The 18,122-nt window shown below is 44.6% G+C and overlaps 4 protein-coding genes across 7 annotated transcripts; 2 read left to right on the top strand and 2 right to left on the bottom strand.

The window, feature by feature from the left end:
- The first annotated feature begins 260 nt into the window (after nucleotides 1-260).
- On the top strand, nucleotides 261-3,531 carry LOC117640894 (SET and MYND domain-containing protein 4). Its single transcript, XM_034377873.1, has 10 exons — nucleotides 261-543; nucleotides 710-848; nucleotides 939-1,083; nucleotides 1,185-1,377; nucleotides 1,502-1,764; nucleotides 2,023-2,206; nucleotides 2,288-2,420; nucleotides 2,502-2,838; nucleotides 2,943-3,153; nucleotides 3,274-3,531. Exons 1-10 carry the CDS (start codon nucleotides 388-390, stop codon nucleotides 3,475-3,477), a joined length of 1,965 nt encoding a protein of 654 aa, XP_034233764.1. The 5' UTR covers nucleotides 261-387; the 3' UTR covers nucleotides 3,478-3,531.
- Nucleotides 3,527-7,838, bottom strand: LOC117640898 (ubiquitin-conjugating enzyme E2-17 kDa). 4 transcript variants are annotated; one of them, XM_034377883.1, is made up of 4 exons: nucleotides 7,683-7,838; nucleotides 6,922-7,002; nucleotides 6,566-6,770; nucleotides 3,527-3,976 (listed from the first exon to the last, which is right to left on the bottom strand). In XM_034377883.1, exons 1-4 carry the CDS (start codon nucleotides 7,724-7,726, stop codon nucleotides 3,812-3,814), a joined length of 495 nt encoding a protein of 164 aa, XP_034233774.1. In that variant the 5' UTR covers nucleotides 7,727-7,838; the 3' UTR covers nucleotides 3,527-3,811. The 4 variants fall into 4 exon arrangements, with proteins under 4 accessions (XP_034233774.1, XP_034233773.1, XP_034233776.1 ...); XM_034377882.1 differs by lacking the exon at nucleotides 7,683-7,838 and adding an exon at nucleotides 7,247-7,641; XM_034377885.1 differs by lacking the exon at nucleotides 3,527-3,976 and adding an exon at nucleotides 4,171-5,854.
- A 288-nt stretch (nucleotides 7,839-8,126) lies between these two features.
- On the top strand, nucleotides 8,127-12,576 carry LOC117640893 (peptidyl-prolyl cis-trans isomerase G). Its single transcript, XM_034377872.1, has 10 exons — nucleotides 8,127-8,323; nucleotides 8,765-9,075; nucleotides 9,160-9,247; nucleotides 9,743-9,772; nucleotides 9,867-10,012; nucleotides 10,088-10,217; nucleotides 10,293-10,587; nucleotides 10,720-10,821; nucleotides 10,894-11,036; nucleotides 11,118-12,576. The coding sequence occupies exons 2-10, from the start codon at nucleotides 8,784-8,786 to the stop codon at nucleotides 12,019-12,021; spliced, it is 2,130 nt and encodes a 709-aa protein (XP_034233763.1). The 5' UTR covers nucleotides 8,127-8,323; nucleotides 8,765-8,783; the 3' UTR covers nucleotides 12,022-12,576.
- Nucleotides 12,577-12,668: 92 nt separating this feature from the next.
- Nucleotides 12,669-18,118, bottom strand: LOC117641104 (hexosaminidase D-like; the record flags this gene model as incomplete). The annotated part of the gene is made up of 7 exons (XM_034378217.1): nucleotides 12,669-16,041; nucleotides 16,139-16,485; nucleotides 16,571-16,812; nucleotides 16,957-17,217; nucleotides 17,306-17,695; nucleotides 17,759-17,839; nucleotides 17,927-18,118. Coding segments are annotated over 7 exons (1,866 nt in total), but the record flags the coding sequence as incomplete, so codon positions are not given.
- Nucleotides 18,119-18,122: the final 4 nt, after the last annotated feature.

Below are 18,122 nucleotides of genomic sequence, written 5' to 3' on the forward strand. Positions count from 1 at the left end.
CGGCCTACCTGTCGGGCGCTGAGCGCGCTCGGCAACACTCCCCGTGGGCGCGGTGCCTCGACGCGGCGTCTCCCCGCCCCGCACGCGCCGCCCCGCCCACGGCACGACACCGCGGTGCGCGTGTGCGCACACCATGGGCAGGGTGCAGGGCGCACACACAATCCCCTCGCGAGCGTCCACAAATAGCCGAACCGCCGCAGCACCGCGGCGACGACGGCGACGCGGTGCGCAGCCGAGCCGGCACAACGGTCGCACGCAACGCGGCCGCCGCGCACATGGCGGAGCAGGCCTAGACGGCGTAGACCGTCCCCCAGCCCGGCCAGTCGAACCTCGCCTCGACCAAGTGACCGCGTGCAGGGTGCAGGCCGCCTCCGGGCCGCCTCCAGGATGCCGGTGGCCGTCGACTCGGAGCGCGGCTTCTTCCGCGCCGCGCACCGTCGCCTGGCCGAGGCCCTGTCGTCGCAGCAGCTGCAGGAGTTCGCCCGGCTGAGCTCGGACCAGGACCGCTTCCAGTGGCTATGGGACGTCCGCGCTGCGCACGAGGTGAGTGCCAGGGCCGGTGACCCGCGGCCGCAGCCGTGATAGGGGTCGCGAAGCGATCGTGAACCTCCCCCTGCCAATGCCACGCCCCTCACCCTCCCCTTCAGTTTTACCAGGGTATCTGTTTACACGTTATAGTTGGCACTGGTGAATCTTGGTTATGGCACAGACGCCGTGCAGCTTCTCGGCGATGGACAAGGACCCAGAGCAGGCCAAGCAGTTCAAGAACGACGGCAACACGGCGTTCCAGAAGCAGGACTACAGGGCCGCCACCAGGCTGTACTCCAAGAGCATCCAGCTCATGCCAGGTCGGTCATTCGCACAGATATGCGCGTGTTTACGTGTATGTGGATTAACATGGGAAAAGTTGAACCCTTGGCCGTTCTGGTTGCGTGCAGCCGACTCCAGCGACCTGTCGGTGGTGTTCGCCAATCGGTCCGCTGCACTGTATCACCGCGACGAACACCAGCTGGCCCTGCAGGACATAAAGATGGCCCTCGACCTGGGCTACCCCAAGAACCTTCTCTACAAACTGTATGACAGGTGAGAGGCACGCCAGCGCTGGCACGGGCCGGGTAAGGATGTGCCGCCAATCTTGGGCAGGGTTTGAACGCGCGGCCTCTGCCTTTACGGCGTGCTTACAGGCAGGCCCGCTGCCTCCTGGCGCAGAAGCAGCACAGCGCGGCGCGCGAGGCCTTCCGGCAGACGCTGGTCTCGCTGGACGACTCCCCGCTGCCGCTGGACCGCCGGCGGAAGTGGCAGATGGACGTCCAGATCATGATCAGCATGTTCGACAAGTTCCAGGACATCCGCGACGAGCCGCTCACCCCCGCCATGGTAAGCAGCGCGCACTCTGTAAAACGCCGAAGCGCGCACAGTGCACAGCCGGACAGCCCTCTGCAACTACTTGTGGCTCGTGTGGCCGGCGTGTCACTGTGGTGTCACTGTGGTTTGGCCGCAGCTGGGGCAGCCCAAGACGCCCCCGCCGGCGTCCCGCCTGTTGCTCGGCCCGCACCGCCAGCAGCGCGCCAACGGCCGCGACGGGCTGGTGTCCGCGGCGCTGCGCTTCCACGAGAAGGACGACCAGGGCGACGACGGACAGGGCCGCCACGTGACGGCGGACCAGGACATCAAGGCGGGGGACTTGTTGCTGACCGAGAGGCCCGCCGTCGCCGTGCTGCTGCAGGAGAGGGTGCACACGCACTGCTTCCAGTGCTTCAGGCGGTGAGTGCCAAGGCAGTGGACGCACCCTGCAAAGCTCCCTCGGGTAGGCAATCGGGCCGGTTGCAGGCATCCGAGCGCGGCGGGTTGCCTATCGCTCATTCGCAGGCGCTCCATGGCGCCTGTCGGGTAGGCAATCGGGCCGGTTGCAGGCATCCGAGCGCGGCGGGTTGCCTATCGCTCATTCGCAGGCGCTCCATGGCGAAGCCTCACTTAAGACATGTTCCTGCTCTGCTTTGGTCTCGCGGCTCGGCCGGGCAGGTTGCGAGTGCCGGTGGCGTGCCCGCGCTGCTCCGCCGTGCTGTTCTGCGGCGCGGAGTGCCGCGACGCGGCCGAGCGGACGCACCACGGCGTGGAGTGCGGTGTGCTGCCGCTGCTGTGGGGCTCGGGGGCGTCCATCACCTGCCTCATGGCCTTGCGCGCCATCTCCCAGCTGCCCAAGGGGGTGAGTCGAGTCGGACTGCCAATTCAAGCGATGCAGGTCCGTCACTCGTCAAGTCGTGTTGATCTGATTGAGTGAATGCAGGCGGCTCCCAGCGAACGCGTCATGTCGCTGGTGACGCACTCGGAGCGGCGGCAGCCCGAGGACCTCCTGCACCGCACGCACATGGCCGTGTTCCTGACGCGCTGCCTCCAGACCAGCGGCCACGCCGGTGAGGGTAGGTAGTTCGACTGCACCCAGTGCACCCCCACAGCAGCTGACTCGCCTTCTCCCTGACGACCCTCCTTCCGCCCTGCAGGAGACGCCCTCATGACGACGGGCGCGCGGCTGCTGACGCTGCTGCAGCTGCTGCAGTTCAACGTGCACGAGGTGTCGGAGCTGGAGGTGAAGGCGCCGCGGGCGTACGGCACGGCGTCGTCCAACTTCGTGGGCGCGGCGCTGTACCCGACCCTGGCGCTGTTCAACCACTCGTGCGACCCAGGCGTGGTGCGCTACTTCTGCGGCAGCGCCGTGGTGGTGCACGCCGCGCGCGGCATCCGCGCCGGCCAGCCCGTCAGCGAGAACTACGGCTTCTGCTACACCAACAAGCCACGCCGCGAGCGCCAGGACTGCCTAAGGCAGCAGTACTGGTTCAGGTGAGTGCCACCAGTCTGCTTTTGGATGAGGCGGACTTGTGAGAGTACGGCTCGACTTGAACGTGACTACAACTTGTGAGCGCACTGCTGCGCACTGCCCGCAGCTGCCACTGCCAGGCCTGCGAGGAGGACTGGCCGCTGCTCAAGGACATGGACCAGAACAACGTGATGCGCTTCCGCTGCGACCCGGGCGGGCCGTCGCCGTCTCGCTGCAGCAACGCCATCATTGTGCCCACCGACACCTCCAACTTTATGGTGCAGTGCCCCGCGTGCCAGCAGCACACCAACATCCTCAAGGGGCTCAAGGCGCTGCAGGTAAGCCAGAAGCCACACGGCCACACCCGCGGACCTTCTGCTCTCGTTAGTTTCGCCTTCATTTTCGTGACGGCAGCCGCAACACTTGTGCAGCGTCTCAAGTTACAATTTCTTTTCCAGGATACTGACAGCATGCTGAAAATAGCCCAGAGTTTCTTTTCCGAGGGTAATTTATCCGACGCCCTGGATCGGTATCTTAAAATTTTAAATCTTTTGGAAGAGACTCTGATGCCACCCTTTATGGATTACGCACTCTGCCAGGACAATATTCGCATGTGCTTGGTTGCTCTAGGAGAAGATGTGGTGGTAGCAGGTGCTTCTTAAAAAGGCAGATTTGATTTATAAAGCAAATGCAATAAATTTTGTTTCAAAGTTGATTATGATTAGCATGTATTTCACTTACTTCAGCTACATTTATCAAAAAATTATAATACAAGACATAAAAATTACAAAAATTAACACTAAGAAAAACCAAGGAGTCTCAACCTTATTTTACATTTTGGAATTGGCTCAATGGAGAATGCAAACGAACCCTCTCAATTGACATTATCTTTAAATTTTAAAGAAATGGAATCTCATAAAAGGTGCACTCCTGCAGAATTTGTTTTCTTAAGCAAAGCAACAATGTTTTTGTAAGACAAAATCTGCACTATAACACCTATGAGCTTTCATCACGCTGCTCCTCTGGAATAGCCTCCAAGTTTAGCCAAGATTGTTCCACCACTGTTGCAACTCTCTTCTCGTACTCGCGTTTGTTTTCCTGATATAGTTGGGCTGCTAGTGAATTCGCAGGTGAATTGGGATTTGGCTCATCAAGAAGTGACTGCAACATAGATTTAGAGAAGGTTGAAAACATATAGTAAACTCAATTGATTAATTGCCGAAAGCAAGAGAGAGACAGAGAGAGAGAAAAAAAAGGAAGAGCCAACATCACACATAAACCGACTAGACATTACCAACTCAATGTTGTTCAAATGAGTCCTGGCAGGGGTAGGAATGAAGTAATTCATCGGAGAATTAGTTCTTAATGAATTTATTCATACACTAGAAATATACATACATTTCACAACATAATAGTTTAATAAAAACTTTTTATGTTCCTGTGCAATTAAAAAACTTTCAAGGCAAATTCTCAGAATCAAAATATTTTAGAAAAACAAAAAACAAAACATGTTAGGAAACTAGTCAGATTATACTGATAGTATAGAAAAAATAAACCATAATAAGCTGGTGTACCTGAGTAAGAACAAAAGATCTTGTAGGTAAAACTTGAGACAGACATTTGAAGGCAAGCACTTAACAAGTTCTGCTTGCCCTCAAGCTGTCATTAACATTTTCCATACACCACCAATGTGAATTATTTTAAACATGGTTGGTTCTGTTTTCTTCTGGCAAAGAACTGAAAGCTCTCTTTATCACATCTATATATAATTACATTTATCACGAGACATCGCTCTTTAGTCTATGACATGACGCACATAACATTGAAAATCAATTGAAAATCAGGCTCCCTTTCTAGATTTTTTTTTTAAATAAAAGGGGACTAATTTGAAGGTAGGGGAAAGGGGAAATAGTAGACTTGATAGTGCAAGAGTCTGGTTTTCCTACAGATACCAGTTTAGACTGGCCCATCGGAAAGGCACTAATCCAGAATCCGGACTACAGAATTTCATCTTTGGTGCCAAGCAAGTTGTGGAAGGCAAATTGGTTCATTGCAATGCCCACTGCAAAACTCACAGACAAGAAAAGCAACCTCAATAACAGGAAATCACAAATACACTAAGAAAAAAATAAAAAACTGAAGAAATGAAAAAAACCTTTTCTAAGCCATAGAATATGAGACTCATAATTGAATGTTTAATTCAACTGCTCCTCCACGACTTAACAGCACAGTGTTTCTACAGATTGCAATTTCAATTATAACCTCAGTTTATCATGTGCTACTTATTACTCATATCATTGTTTGATATGGAGTATGTGAACATTCCATTCTTTTAAGTTCAATTCCTCATACAAGAATTTCTTTGTTAAAACTTGCATTGGCAATTTTAGTACGATTAGTCTATTGGAGCAAGGCTAGGGCAAAGAGTATTTTAAGTAAACGAAAGGGAGCAGAGAGGAAACACATAGCAATAATTTAAGCAAGCGGATGGATCATTGGCTAATGGGTCTGTTACACTTGGAGCTATCACAGATACCTGCTGAACTCATTTCAAAGGCCCAGTTGAGTGAGCTCCAGTTTAATCATAAAGAAATGGAAATTCACCACACACATTTTGCCACTTCAGAGAAAAAAAAGACAATAAAAAAAAAGGTACTAAAACAAATGAGCTCTGCAAATTATTCTGCTATTGCAATCTTATTTGGTGCAAAGTAGACAGATGTTCCAAAATTGCTCCCGGCAAGTCCACCCGAGTAACACTGATTCAATTCAGCAGCTCTTCACTCTCACATATTTTTTTAAATCATATTTTTGTCTTAGTTTTTGGTAACACAGAAGAGGGGAAATCACTAATAAACTATGCTTTTAAGCAAAAATCTTCAATCCAATTAGCCAAATTTGAAGGAGTGGTCACTAGTCTACAAAACTTTGCTCCACGCAGGCTTTCACTCTTTTTTCATACTCTCTTCGGTTCTCTTTGTAAAGTTGAGCCGCCATTGAGTTTGCAGGAGAGTTCGGATTTGGATCACTTAAGAGAGACTGTAAGGAAAACAGAATACAATACCATTAGAGTTACTACAAGGGGAATACTTCTTCTGAACTAAATTTAAGCCTCTAGGTATTAGTCACTCCTTTAAATCAACAGTGTTGTTACTGTAGCAGTGAGTCATGCTCCTAGTCTCAGACACAAACATATTTTTTCTTTCTTCATTCTTTATTTGTACAATCACATTCCTCCACTTTATTTGTACAATTTAAGTTGAACATAGCCTATTGTGATGATTTGATGCCAAGATCAACAAAAACAGTATTGGAAACCACCATTAGTCTTCAAAATTGCTTGTAGAACCATTTTCCAAATCAAGGACAAACACACTGTGTGATGTTGGCTCTCCTAGAAGTGAACATGCGGCAGCTGCACTAGCCCTCACAATCATGGAGATTCCTTTGCACTAGACTACCAAAATTAATTTCAGAATACAAGTCAACCCACTAAAAGGCATGCAAGAGACATAAAGCTACGGAGAGTAGCTTTCTTTCGGTGGTTTAACATCAACACCTCAGAAAACAAAATGACCATGCAAGGAAAATTTTAATCTAAATGAGCTATTGGACATTTGTGAGTTCAAACATCTTTACTCCTCATCCCCAATAAGAAAAGTTACTTTTAAGAAATAGAAAAGCATGCAGGTTATTATTTATCAAAAATGAATTTTCCTTATTAAAATGTGCACTATCCAGAAATCCTACCTGTATAGATGTAAGGATGGCAGAAACATCATAAGTAGGACTCCACCGATTCTGAAGGATATCCAGACAAATTCCACCGTCTGCATACACATTGGGATGGAACATTTTTGACACAAATCTCACAGTGGGAGGTTTGTTGGGGTACTCTTCAGTAAATTCTATTGTCAATTTGAAAGTACCATCTTCAAATGGGGTATCATGTGGCCTGCAATGACAAACGATAAATCATGAAAAACCATAAACAAGATAAATAGATTTAATTAATGCCGGATCTTAAAACATAATCTCTATCGTGAATCAATCCTTACAACAAATTTTAAATCTTACTTAAGATTTTTGAAGATCAAAATACGTACCCAAATATCACAGCATTCCATATCATGATGTTGTTGTCAGTGGGAGCTCCACTTACCCCTGTGGGTGGATCTTCCTGCAGTCTGCAAAACAAGTTCACATAAATTAGTCAAGGCCAACAATTGACAGCTTCAAAGTCCTGTCTGATAGAAAAATAAAATAAATCCAAAAATATGTTGACAGTTTAGAGAGTAGAAAAAATTTTAAAGAGATCTATGGCAACTTACAACTCAGTGAAAGCCAATACATACAAAGACAAGATTTCTTATAAGTCAAAAGAAAACATTTAGATACTCAGATAAAACAAAAAGGACCAAGGACACTTACATACAAAGGTGTATGCTTATTTCTGCAGGATGAGTCATGCATAAAAACTTCGAGTGCATTGATTGAGTTGAAGATGGAATGAAGGGTTAATGGAGGGTGGGAGTGGAGAGAAATGGGTTCGATAGAAACTTGAACACGCAATCAAATAAAGTGACAGAAGCAGTTTACTGTGAGGAGAAATCGAAACCTAGTGGTACCTTAACCTTCTTTCAAAGTTGACTAAGAGCCTTTGTTTGGATTGAAAAACACAATGGCAGTATACTTGGCCTATCACATCATCGATTGGGAAAAGGGTAATATGATAAGAGCAAGAGTTTCAAAAATTTCTAAAATTTAAGAAAGTGAAACAAAACAGCAACTATTTTCATCTGGTTGAAAAGTTGACACAGATCCTGGGCTAGGACTCCCTACAACCTTGAGAGCTTTCCCAACTCACCTCTTAAAATCTCGCATTAAACGCCTTCGCGCTGGTGTAGACATTACAGACAATGAAAATTAACCTCTTGATAATCCTAAACTACACAATGAAATAAATAAAGGCTCTGAATAAACAAATAACAAGTAGACGTCGAGATCTTCGTGCTTGGATGTGCTTGGATGTGTAGGCTTAAATCTTGAAATGCTCCTTGTCTGGCACGTTCACAAATGATGGCGATGTCGATAGTGGTGGGGGAAGTCAAGTAGGGTTCGGAGAGCTATATCTTTTTATTTTAGGTTCTCGGTGATTGCCAACGCCTTTTCATGATTATTCTGTTTTCTTGAAATTCAAGAACACCAATTGTCTCTGGGATAGATCAGATCGAAGAAAATGAATAAGTTTTGTGTGTTGGCCAGTGTGTCGGTCAGTGTGTCAGTGTGTTGGCACACTCGCGGAATGCCGAGCCACATCCGGTCATTCTCGCCCCGCCCCGCCGCTTGTTGTGTCGCCTAGCCTCGCCATGTCGCCATGATGTGTCTGTGTCTTTGAAATCGGATCGGCCGAGTCAAGTTTATGGCGTTTATTAAATTGTGCGAATTGGAGGGCTTGTATTAATCTGAATCCACGCCCATTCACACCCCCATCTCTGTTGGAAACATGTGAGTTCTCCGATACTTACTTCTTGGGCAATGCTTCAAAGAAGGACTGCTCCCCAAGCGCTTATCTAGAAGTTCACACAATAATTGATTATTCTAGTTTCCTCCTTTACTAGCTTCTATTTTGTTTATTTTTTGAATTTCAAGGTACCGTTGATTGACTAGAACGTCTATTATTTATAATCGTATGGGTTGACTCCATCTTGTTATTAATTTATGTGGTTAAAGTTCATGTTTGTAGCTTCACAGCTACTGTAGGAAAAGATTCGAATCGTACTCCAGATTTATCTCTAATATTCTTGTCATTTCATTCTCTTTTCATTATCGTCAATTTTTTCTTTTGCTTTGTGTATAATTAATACTGTGTGAGTTGGTACACGAAAACATGAATTTAATGATAAATGGCAGAAAGCATTTCGCTGACATTTGCTTACAATTTTACAGATCACCCTTCTATTTCAAAATGACGGTTGGATCAGCTGTTAGACCACGATGTTTCTTCGATGTGGAGATCGGTGGAATACCTATGGGTCGCATTACCTTTGAACTGTACACCGATATTTGTCCAATAACATGTGACAATTTTAGAGCACTATGTACAGGGGAGAAAGGATTGGGAAAGACCTCTGGAAAACCACTTCATTATCAAGGGATTGTCTTCCATCGTGTTGTACGAGACTTTATGATTCAGTCTGGAGATTTCACTGTTGGAAATGGGACTGGTGGTGAGAGTATCTATGGAGGAACTTTTGAAGGTATTTGTTTTATTGTCTTTTTAATTGAATCTTAAATTTTAACCTGTGTTAATAACTTGCTCATGCTGTTTAACAATATTTCAGATGAAAACCTGGAAATGAAGCATGATGAGCCATTCCTTTTATCCATGGCAAATAGGGGCCCCAACACCAATGGATCTCAGTTCTTCATGTGAGTTTATGTATTCAAGTTTCTTGTATTCACTTATTTTACTTTCTGTCTCTTGCTAATGTGCTCTCTGTGCATGTTTTTAGGATAGCTGCTTGGTTTTAGCAGTGTCTTTGTATGCCTATGTCAAACCTTGTATAATTTATTTCGTTTCTTATTCATGAATTTCTTAGTGACATTCTTCTTTAGAAATGTGTTTGAGTGCACAAAGTAGACATCACAAGGGTCTCCATCTTACTTTATAAATTATTAAATATAATTTAAAGAGTTGCCTTTTTGCCTTTCTTCAATGTTTCAATCAAACTTTTAGCTGACATTTGGCCCATAATTTTGTTGAGGTCTGGGCTCATGTGGTGTTTGTTCTTGTGCACTATGTAGTGGACTTGATGGCAGCCTGGGTTGAGGGTTGAAGGACGAGTGTCAACATCGCCCGTCCCGTCCTCAGCGAACGAACGTGTCTACCGTATCAGTGCCGTAATTATGTTTTGTTGTGTCTAGAACTACGCAGCCTGCACCACACCTGGATGGGTAAGTTGTATTCAATTTGATTGTTTATCTTTATGTACCTTAGTCAATTACGAATAATTCAGCTAATTGATTCTTTTTCTTCTGTTATGTGCAGAGTTCACGTGATCTTTGGTCATGTTGTGTCTGGGAAAGAAGTCGTGACCCAAATTGAGATGCTTCCAGTGGATCGTAATTCACGCCCCCTTCAGGATGCCAAGGTCAGCAAGTGTGGAGAACTTGTACTTCTTTCAAAATCCAAAGGTAACAGTTTGTCACATTTTTGTTTGTTTGTCTCATTGCACAACCAATATTTACTTCTTTCCTTTACCTTTGCAGATAAAAAGAAAAAGAAGAAATCCAAAAAAGAAGAATCAGAAGGGTCAAGCTCAAGTTCTGAATCATCATCAGATGAGAGTGGTTCTGAAGAAGAGAAAGAGAGCAAAAAAAAGAAAAAGAAACTGAAAAAGTTAGCTCTTTGAGAAATACCGTGTGCTCCTTGTTTGATTACATTTTTGTAAATGTTTGAAACTGTTTCTTTCAGGGAAAAAGCAGCAATCAAGGAGGAGGAAGAAAATGAAGAACCAGAGGAATATCATCCTCTTGTTACTGTGTCTAAGATCGATCCTGCTGAAATTCCTGAAGTTCCCTCAAATAAGTTTCTCTACCGTGGAGATGGCAGAGAAAGGGACTTCAAAAGAACACGTGATTATGACCGAGGAGGAAGGTCTGAACAAGTTTACCGGGACAACCGGGAACACCGAGGAGATAGATCAGAGAAAGGGAAAGCTAGGGGCACGACCAAAAGTGGGCGTGTAATTAAAGGCCGTGGAGTGTTTGTAAGTGTTTGTTACTTGTATTATTGCTTTCCATTTAGAGATTAGTTTCCTTGTCTGGCCATAATGAAACTCAACTTCTGTTCCTGTTTTCTCTTCGCTCTATTCTTATGCTCTTTTACCAAATTTTCTCAGCGTTTTCGGACACCATCTAGGAGCCGATCTCGCTCACGAAGTGCCACTCCACCCCATTGGAAGCAAGCTGCACGACGCACAATCAAATTGAGTGAATTTGAGGTAAGTTCCTGACCATCCTTCAATGTTCTTCATTCGTAAAGGAACTCCATTTTCATATTTTCTACATTCCAGCGAATGGAATCGGAACGCAAGGCCAAGGATGATGAGATTGCAAGGCGAGAAGATGCCCGTAAAAAACGCCATGATGATCGTCAGCGTGAACAAAAGGAACACTTTCAAAAGTTGAGACAAGAAGCGGAGCAACACTTTCATAGGTACATTTTTATGCAATGCTACAGTTATTTTTTCAGCAGAGGTGCTCATGTTCTTACTATTGTTATTGTTTTGTTATTTAGTTCTAGATCTAAAGATCATCATGATGGAGCCCGCAAACAAGAAGAGGAGCGCCATCAAAGCAAGAAACCAAGTGCCAGCAAGAGTGGTGATAATATGGCATCAAACTCTGGTGGGCCTCTTGACTTAAATGCTTTGGACTATGAAACAATGGAACTTGGTGATGAAGAAGATGTTAACAAAGGGAGTGATGGGGAAGCCAGAGGGCTACATCGCAATGGCAAACCTTCAGACCAAAGGAAAGCATCAGATCGGGAAAAAGCATCTGACAGATCCAGAAAGCGAAACAATCAAGACGAAGACAGAGGTTCTCACAAACAAAGCAGCCAGTCTCACAGAAGTTACACAAGCTCCAAAGACAAGATACGACTTGAAAAGCGTGAAAAAGATAGAAGGAACGCAGAAAAATTGGCAGAAAGTGATGATGATCTTGAGAAAGAAAAGGAGCGGCTTAAGGAATTAGAGAAGTTAAAACAGAGAATGGAACTGGAGTTGGCTAAAGAAATGAAGGAAAAAGAGAAAGGAAGGGATGGGGATAAGAGGCGAGATAAGGATAGAGATGATAGGGAGAGAGGGAGAGAGAAAGATCGTGAAAGGGAGAAAGAAAAAGAACATCTGAAACGCAGAGAAGATGATCGCAAGAAAGAAGAACAGAAGAAGCGAGAAGATATGCGTCGTAAGGAAGAAGAACGTAGGAGGAAAGAGAGAGAAGCCAAAGAGAGCAGAGATCGGCATGATAAAAGAAGTGAGGAACGCAATCGTGACAGAAACAAGAGAAGGAGGTCTCGCTCTAAGTCTAATACAGACCGCAGTAGAAAACGGGGAAGACGTCATTCCAGCTCATCATCATCTTCTTCTTCTAGTAGTAGTAGCAGCAGCAGTGATGACCGCCGCAAGAGGCGTTAAGTGGCATTCTTCCATATTATTTGGAAGTGGATTGTAGTCATTCATTGAAGTTGCCGTGAGACAGATTTCTGTATTGTAGGTGCAAGTGTGATTGTATCTTTTATAAGCAAGACTTGATTCAGTTATTGGATCTTAGTTCTTGCTCAAACTACCTCCATCAGCATCAGAGTGTCAGCATTGATTACACTATTGTATTTTGTAGCTAGGGTTTGCCACATTTTCTCTTATGTTTTACCTTTGCTTTGAAGGTTGACATGGACACGTGCCTTGATCCGGTGTGTTGTATGGAGGCCAAATTAAGTAAATGCTGTTACTTCCACAATACCCTCTTGAATGATGTGGAACATGACAGTTTACTTACTCAGTATCTCTATCTCATTTTTATTGGAACTGTTTGTAGGTTTGTTGTTTTAGTAGATTCATGATAATTATGTATACTGATTATCACCGCCATGATGTTAAAATGATGTGTCAGGCAAAACTTCCCTATTTTTTTAACTGTCAAAACTGAACTGTCTGATCTAAAATGCACCAATTAAAGTTTCGTTGCTCATCTTTGCTTCCCATTTCTTTTTGGTTTTACAAACTTGAGAACACAGTCTCAGAAGGATGACTCGCTTCGCTCCACTACAGCACAAAGAACAAAGTCAAATGAAAAGTAGTCACATTTATTATTTTCATTTCAATGTAAGAGAATCCAAGTGAATTATTGGGGTTGTATTACACGCCTTGAAATCAATTACAAACGTTCAAATTGAATACCAACAGTTAGCTGAAGACAGCGACTGCTTGATTATTAATTAAAAACCTATAAAGCCGCAAAGGTAACAACAGTCCACCTTCAAAAACACACACACTTTCACTCAACACAACACATACAAACAGGCATACCATATTCATTCACATCCTAACAAATAGACACATTTCATAGAACTACAGTAGTACAATGTGAACAATTTTTTTTACAAATGCCATAATTTTTCTAATTCAGTTGTAGAGTATGCGGTACAATACTACATTTTCTGGAGTAGGAAAGCATGAGGAACCAGGAAACTCATTTACTACAGCACTGATGACATTGTATAGATTCATAACGGAACCAAACCTTCAGCACAGCACAGTTATTACAAGAGACCCGGAGAAATAAACATAATAGTAAAAACTAGCACCATTACAAAGAACTGATGGATAATGTTTAGGTCACTTAGGCAAATCTTTACCAACCAAATAACCAGAGTTATAGAATATAGATAGGAGTCTTACAAACACTATTTACATACAAATTTTACATTTTTAAACAGGGAAATACAACATAAACACACTGTCTCAGACAAATCACTTCATATTTACACAGGTATTTAGCTAATAATGTCTATACTTATTCTTAATTTTACGTTTGGACAAAAATAGCAAATAAATAATTTAAGTGATGTGCTTTCCAACAGTATAAGTATGATGTGCCTTTTACAAACAACAGGGAAAAAAAGGATACCTTTCAAAATAACAAATAAATATTGATCCAAGGGAGGAAAAAAGAGAGAGGCAGAGACATATTGAAAAGGCATGGCAGGTACAGCTAAAAATAAATCAAATCCTACAGAAAAACAGAGTCAAGAAATATAATATCAAAGAAAGCTAGTGAGATAAAGCAAATTTACACTGCTTTTATCACATTGGACAACAACTGTGCTTCTAGACACAGAACCCCTACATTGGGTGCCCTAGAATTACAATAAATCAAATAATAAGATTGAAAAAAAAATACTGTTAAATATTATCAAAACTTCAAACTTACATTAAATTTTTATAAGCAACATTAAAAACAACCATAAAAATTCATTTGGGACTGGCCCACTTCATTTAATCCCTTGCCATGAAATAAAATAATTCTCGTTAAAGCAAAGGGAACAGAACAAGATGGAAAACGAAAGGAGGAAATGTGATGGGGAGAGAGACCAAAAAGAGCATAGAATTTTGGAGTGACTAGTGGCCTAACTCTGCATTGCAACTAGAGAACTGCCACCTACACAGTATCAATGTACAAATTAATCTTATCATATCTGTCTACCAGTTTGTGCCCTTGATGGGATATGATGCACCAGCAAAGAAAAATCAGAAATTAAGCAAAACCATCAAGCTATAGTACTAGAGAGAAAAAAAAAAACAGTAACAGGGAGATGTCTTTTTACCTCCAGGGTATTGCAAATGTAACAAATATGTTTGAGACAACATAAATAATTAAACTGATCGGTCCCATCAAGAGATACACATGCATAAAATAAACAGTGGAACGATCTATTAGTGGGCAGTGCACACTTGCCACAACCATGGCAAAAAACCTAAGTAAGTAACATGCACATAAAGTAAACAGTATTGAAACAACCTTATCAAATACTTTAAAGGCAGAGAAACCAACAAAGAACAGAATATGAATAAATAACAGGAAAGTCACATTGTGCATTTTGAACACAAATCACAGTATGCAATGTCTCATGTTCCTCTGTACAGATGAAAGTTGGTAAAATAAGTGACTTTTCATGAGTAAAACAACACCATGAAAAAGAAAAGAAAAAACAACAACAAAGGTATAGGACTTCCAAGTCCCTCTTAATACCAAATACTGCATAAATAGGTCCTTGTCTTAAATAAATCCAGGTTATGAAAAAAAAATTCAAAACCTACCAGCAGATTTGAATGAAATATAAATAACTCACAAATAGTACAACAAATGCCTTACATATTTTGGATTTTGGACCCTTCTCTCATACAGAAAAAAGAAATAATTGCTCATTTTTTGCAACTAACACAGAAGGCAAAAACTTACAGAACTGCTGGCTTTGCCTTAATTGTTCCACAGTAGACTGACTGACTGCCAGATATGTTGGCACTGAGAATTGAACCAAATGACAAGACTTAATTTATGTTTTCTCAGTCTGCTAGCAAGTGCAATTATCCTGTCCCTTAATTTGGGACTAAAATCATCAGTGCAAGTTCAAGTTAAAGTGATAAAGAAGGCTCTTCCTTAAACAGTTCCCAATTGTACGAGCCTGTGAGAAATCTGCCATACTGGAAAAACCTCCAATTTATACAGGATTGAGATTATTCTTATGCTTGAAGTAAAAGCTGGCTCTTGACAGCCAAACAGCAGGTACAAAAATTGCTCTTCACAACTAGTGGAAAATCGCATTCATTGTAAAAAAGGTTTTCCATAAATAAATACTAACAAGGTACAACCTAATGTATGAATAAGCATATTCATCTTTTAAATAATAAATAACTGATCACTGAATCACCTTATAGACTCTTGTCTCAAAGAGATTATATCTAATAGACATAGAAATTTCTTTCAAGAGAGAGAGAGAAAACAACAAAAAACAGCTGTGTGCTAACTTTTAACAGAATTTCTAGTTACATACTATAAATTTCTTTCTGTGAGTATGAACGACGAGCAAAATTTTTAGGAAATAAAAACTAGTCCACAGTGGTGACACTGAAATGTAGAAGAGAAATATCTCTAGGAGTCAAATCTCATCATCAAATCAAATATACTGGAATCAGACATTCTAAAAACCACACTGCTGTTGCTTCCAGTGTCTATTAGCTACATCAAACCACTCTCTTGAATGATGCAGATTATCTATTGTGGCTGATAAGTCAGCTGAGAAGATCATGAGGGGCGAGGATGGTCTGTAGCAGATCCCACATTTTCTTCCTCGGGCAAAGAAATGCCTAACCTGCCAAGATCTGCTAGTGCAGGTAATGGTCTTCTGGGCCACACCTTCCTAGCTTTGAGTGCAGCTGCATCTTTAGCGAGCTGTTCCAACCGTTTAATATCTGGGTATATTCTTTGCTCCACCCACTCAGCAATGGTATGAGCGTCGAACACATCTCTCAGAGCATCATTTGCATTATGAGCAAGTTGAACCAAAGAGTGGTAAACGCGAGGCTGTTCCATCATAAGCTCATCTATCCGCAGGGGGCTTGTGAAGTTATGTCTCACATTATAGTCAGTCATCCACCCTGAAACAAAAAAGGAGAGATTATTGTAGAAAATCCATTCTTTCACAAATGATAATTACAACCTTGAGAAAATTGAAAGTTTTGAGTTGTTAAGTACCTTTGGCTTTGGTCACAGAATGAAGGTAGTCTCGCACTTCTCTCTGAGCATTATGTAATCGGTAAGTGAGACGGAAGAAAGAAACTCCAGGAAAAGAGCAACGATTGAACATATCCCACAAAAATGGATCAGAGTTTAGGTTTAGGAACATTGCATTTGTCTCTACTCCAGAATCACTACCGCCTAAATTTTGGCCTTCACCACTACTGTGTGCACACCCAAGAGCAGTCGTCAGTTTACCCTTCAGCGAAGGATTGATGAATCCATTAGTGACAGTGAGCATGTTTACTGCAAGTGAAGGAATAGCAGCAGGGAGCAACTCACAGAGAACAGCAAAATGATCATACCTAGAAATGAAATTATTTATTTAGTAACAAGACAGATGAATAAAAATTCAGGTACAAACCATTGAGACCAAAATTCAGTACTCACCGTTGCCATCCAGTTATAACAATTCCTTGAAATCCTTCTTTAAACTTGGGTCCTTCACTAGTCATGACTTCTAGCCACTTCAAGTTGTTTTCAAGGTGGCGTTTAATGTTTGGAATGTACATGGTCTCTCCAAAGGCTCCCTTAAATGCTGAAGCAGTCCAGGCTCGGGGAAAAACAGACGCAAACTTGTCCCAAATGATAGTTGGCACGAAGCGGTAAACATCCTCTGCATACACCCAGATCTGCAGGAAAAAGTACATACAACACATACAGACCTATCTATGACTGAAATATCATCATTTTATTTCATGTTAATGTGCTAAAATAAAAAGAAGTAAAGAGCTGAGAAAAAGTTGACGTTGGCATTACACTGCGTTGCCACTCACCATGGGCTCCACCAGGTCGCCGAGGTGGTACTCGTCCATGCTCTGCGGCGCGAGGTGCTGCAGCATGTCGTGCCAGATGATGGGGGTGACGGGGTGGCCGCGGTACGAGTACTTGCTGCGCACGTACCTGGCGACGCGCGCCACGTGGCCCAGGAACAGGTTCTCGCGCATCGTGTTGCGGCAGCGCGGGCACTCGCCCATTTGGAACACCTCGTCGCAGCCGATGTGCAGGTAGCGCACGCCGGGGTGCAGCTCCATCACCTGCGAGGGAAGGGACGTCAACGCTCTGAGGACACTGACCAGCAGAACGCGTCGCTCGACCGCAACGGCTTGAAGCAGGGGGTCTTACCTGGTCGATCATCACCTTGATGAAGTCCATGCTGGCGTTGTTGGACGGGCACAGCGCCTGGGGCGAGTCCGGCACCTCGCGGATCGAGGCGTACTTGGCGTGCTTGAGGGCGAACTCGACGTGGCCGAACGTCTGCACGAGCGGCATCACCTCCAGGCCGTTCTCCTTGGCGGACTGCAGGATGTCGCGCACGTCAGCGCGCGAGTAGGCGTTGCTGGTGGCCAGCGACTCGAGCGGGCCCCAGAAGGGGAAGGCGTCCTCCCACTCCAGGACCACGCCCGTGGCGCCGAGCTGCTTCATCAGGGCGAACACCTTCTTGATGTAGGGGACGCGCGGCGCGGCCCCCTTGAGGTCGAAGTGGGCCATGCGCTGCGGCGGCACGTACACGCGGCCCTCGGCCGGCTCGGCGCGCCGCTGCGCCACCGCGTCGCGAGAAGGCTGGTCGGCGTGCACCGCGGCCACGGCCGCCACCGCCGAGTCGCCGCGGTCCCGGTCCTCGACCACGGCGGGGACGATGACGGGGCTCTCCACCGACTGGAACACAACCGCGAGGTCAGCGCCGCGTTAGCGCCAGGCACCCCGACGCCGAGGCCACTCCTTGCCTCCACGACGAACACCCACCTTGACGAACTTGACGCCGCCGTCAGACCTGGAGCGGTCCTGCTTGTCCTGCTTGTCCAGCGCGTCGATGGCGTTGCTCTGGATGGCGGCCTGCATGGGCTGCTGCTGCTGCAGCCCCAGCGCGTTGTACTGCAGGCACAGCACCAGCAGCACCAGCGCGCCCGCGCCCACCAGCAGCGTGGACTTGCGCCGCCAG

This window comes from Thrips palmi, unplaced genomic scaffold (assembly GCF_012932325.1).
Source record: "Thrips palmi isolate BJ-2018 unplaced genomic scaffold, TpBJ-2018v1 HiC_scaffold_15, whole genome shotgun sequence".
NCBI classification, from domain to species: domain Eukaryota; kingdom Metazoa; phylum Arthropoda; class Insecta; order Thysanoptera; family Thripidae; genus Thrips; species Thrips palmi.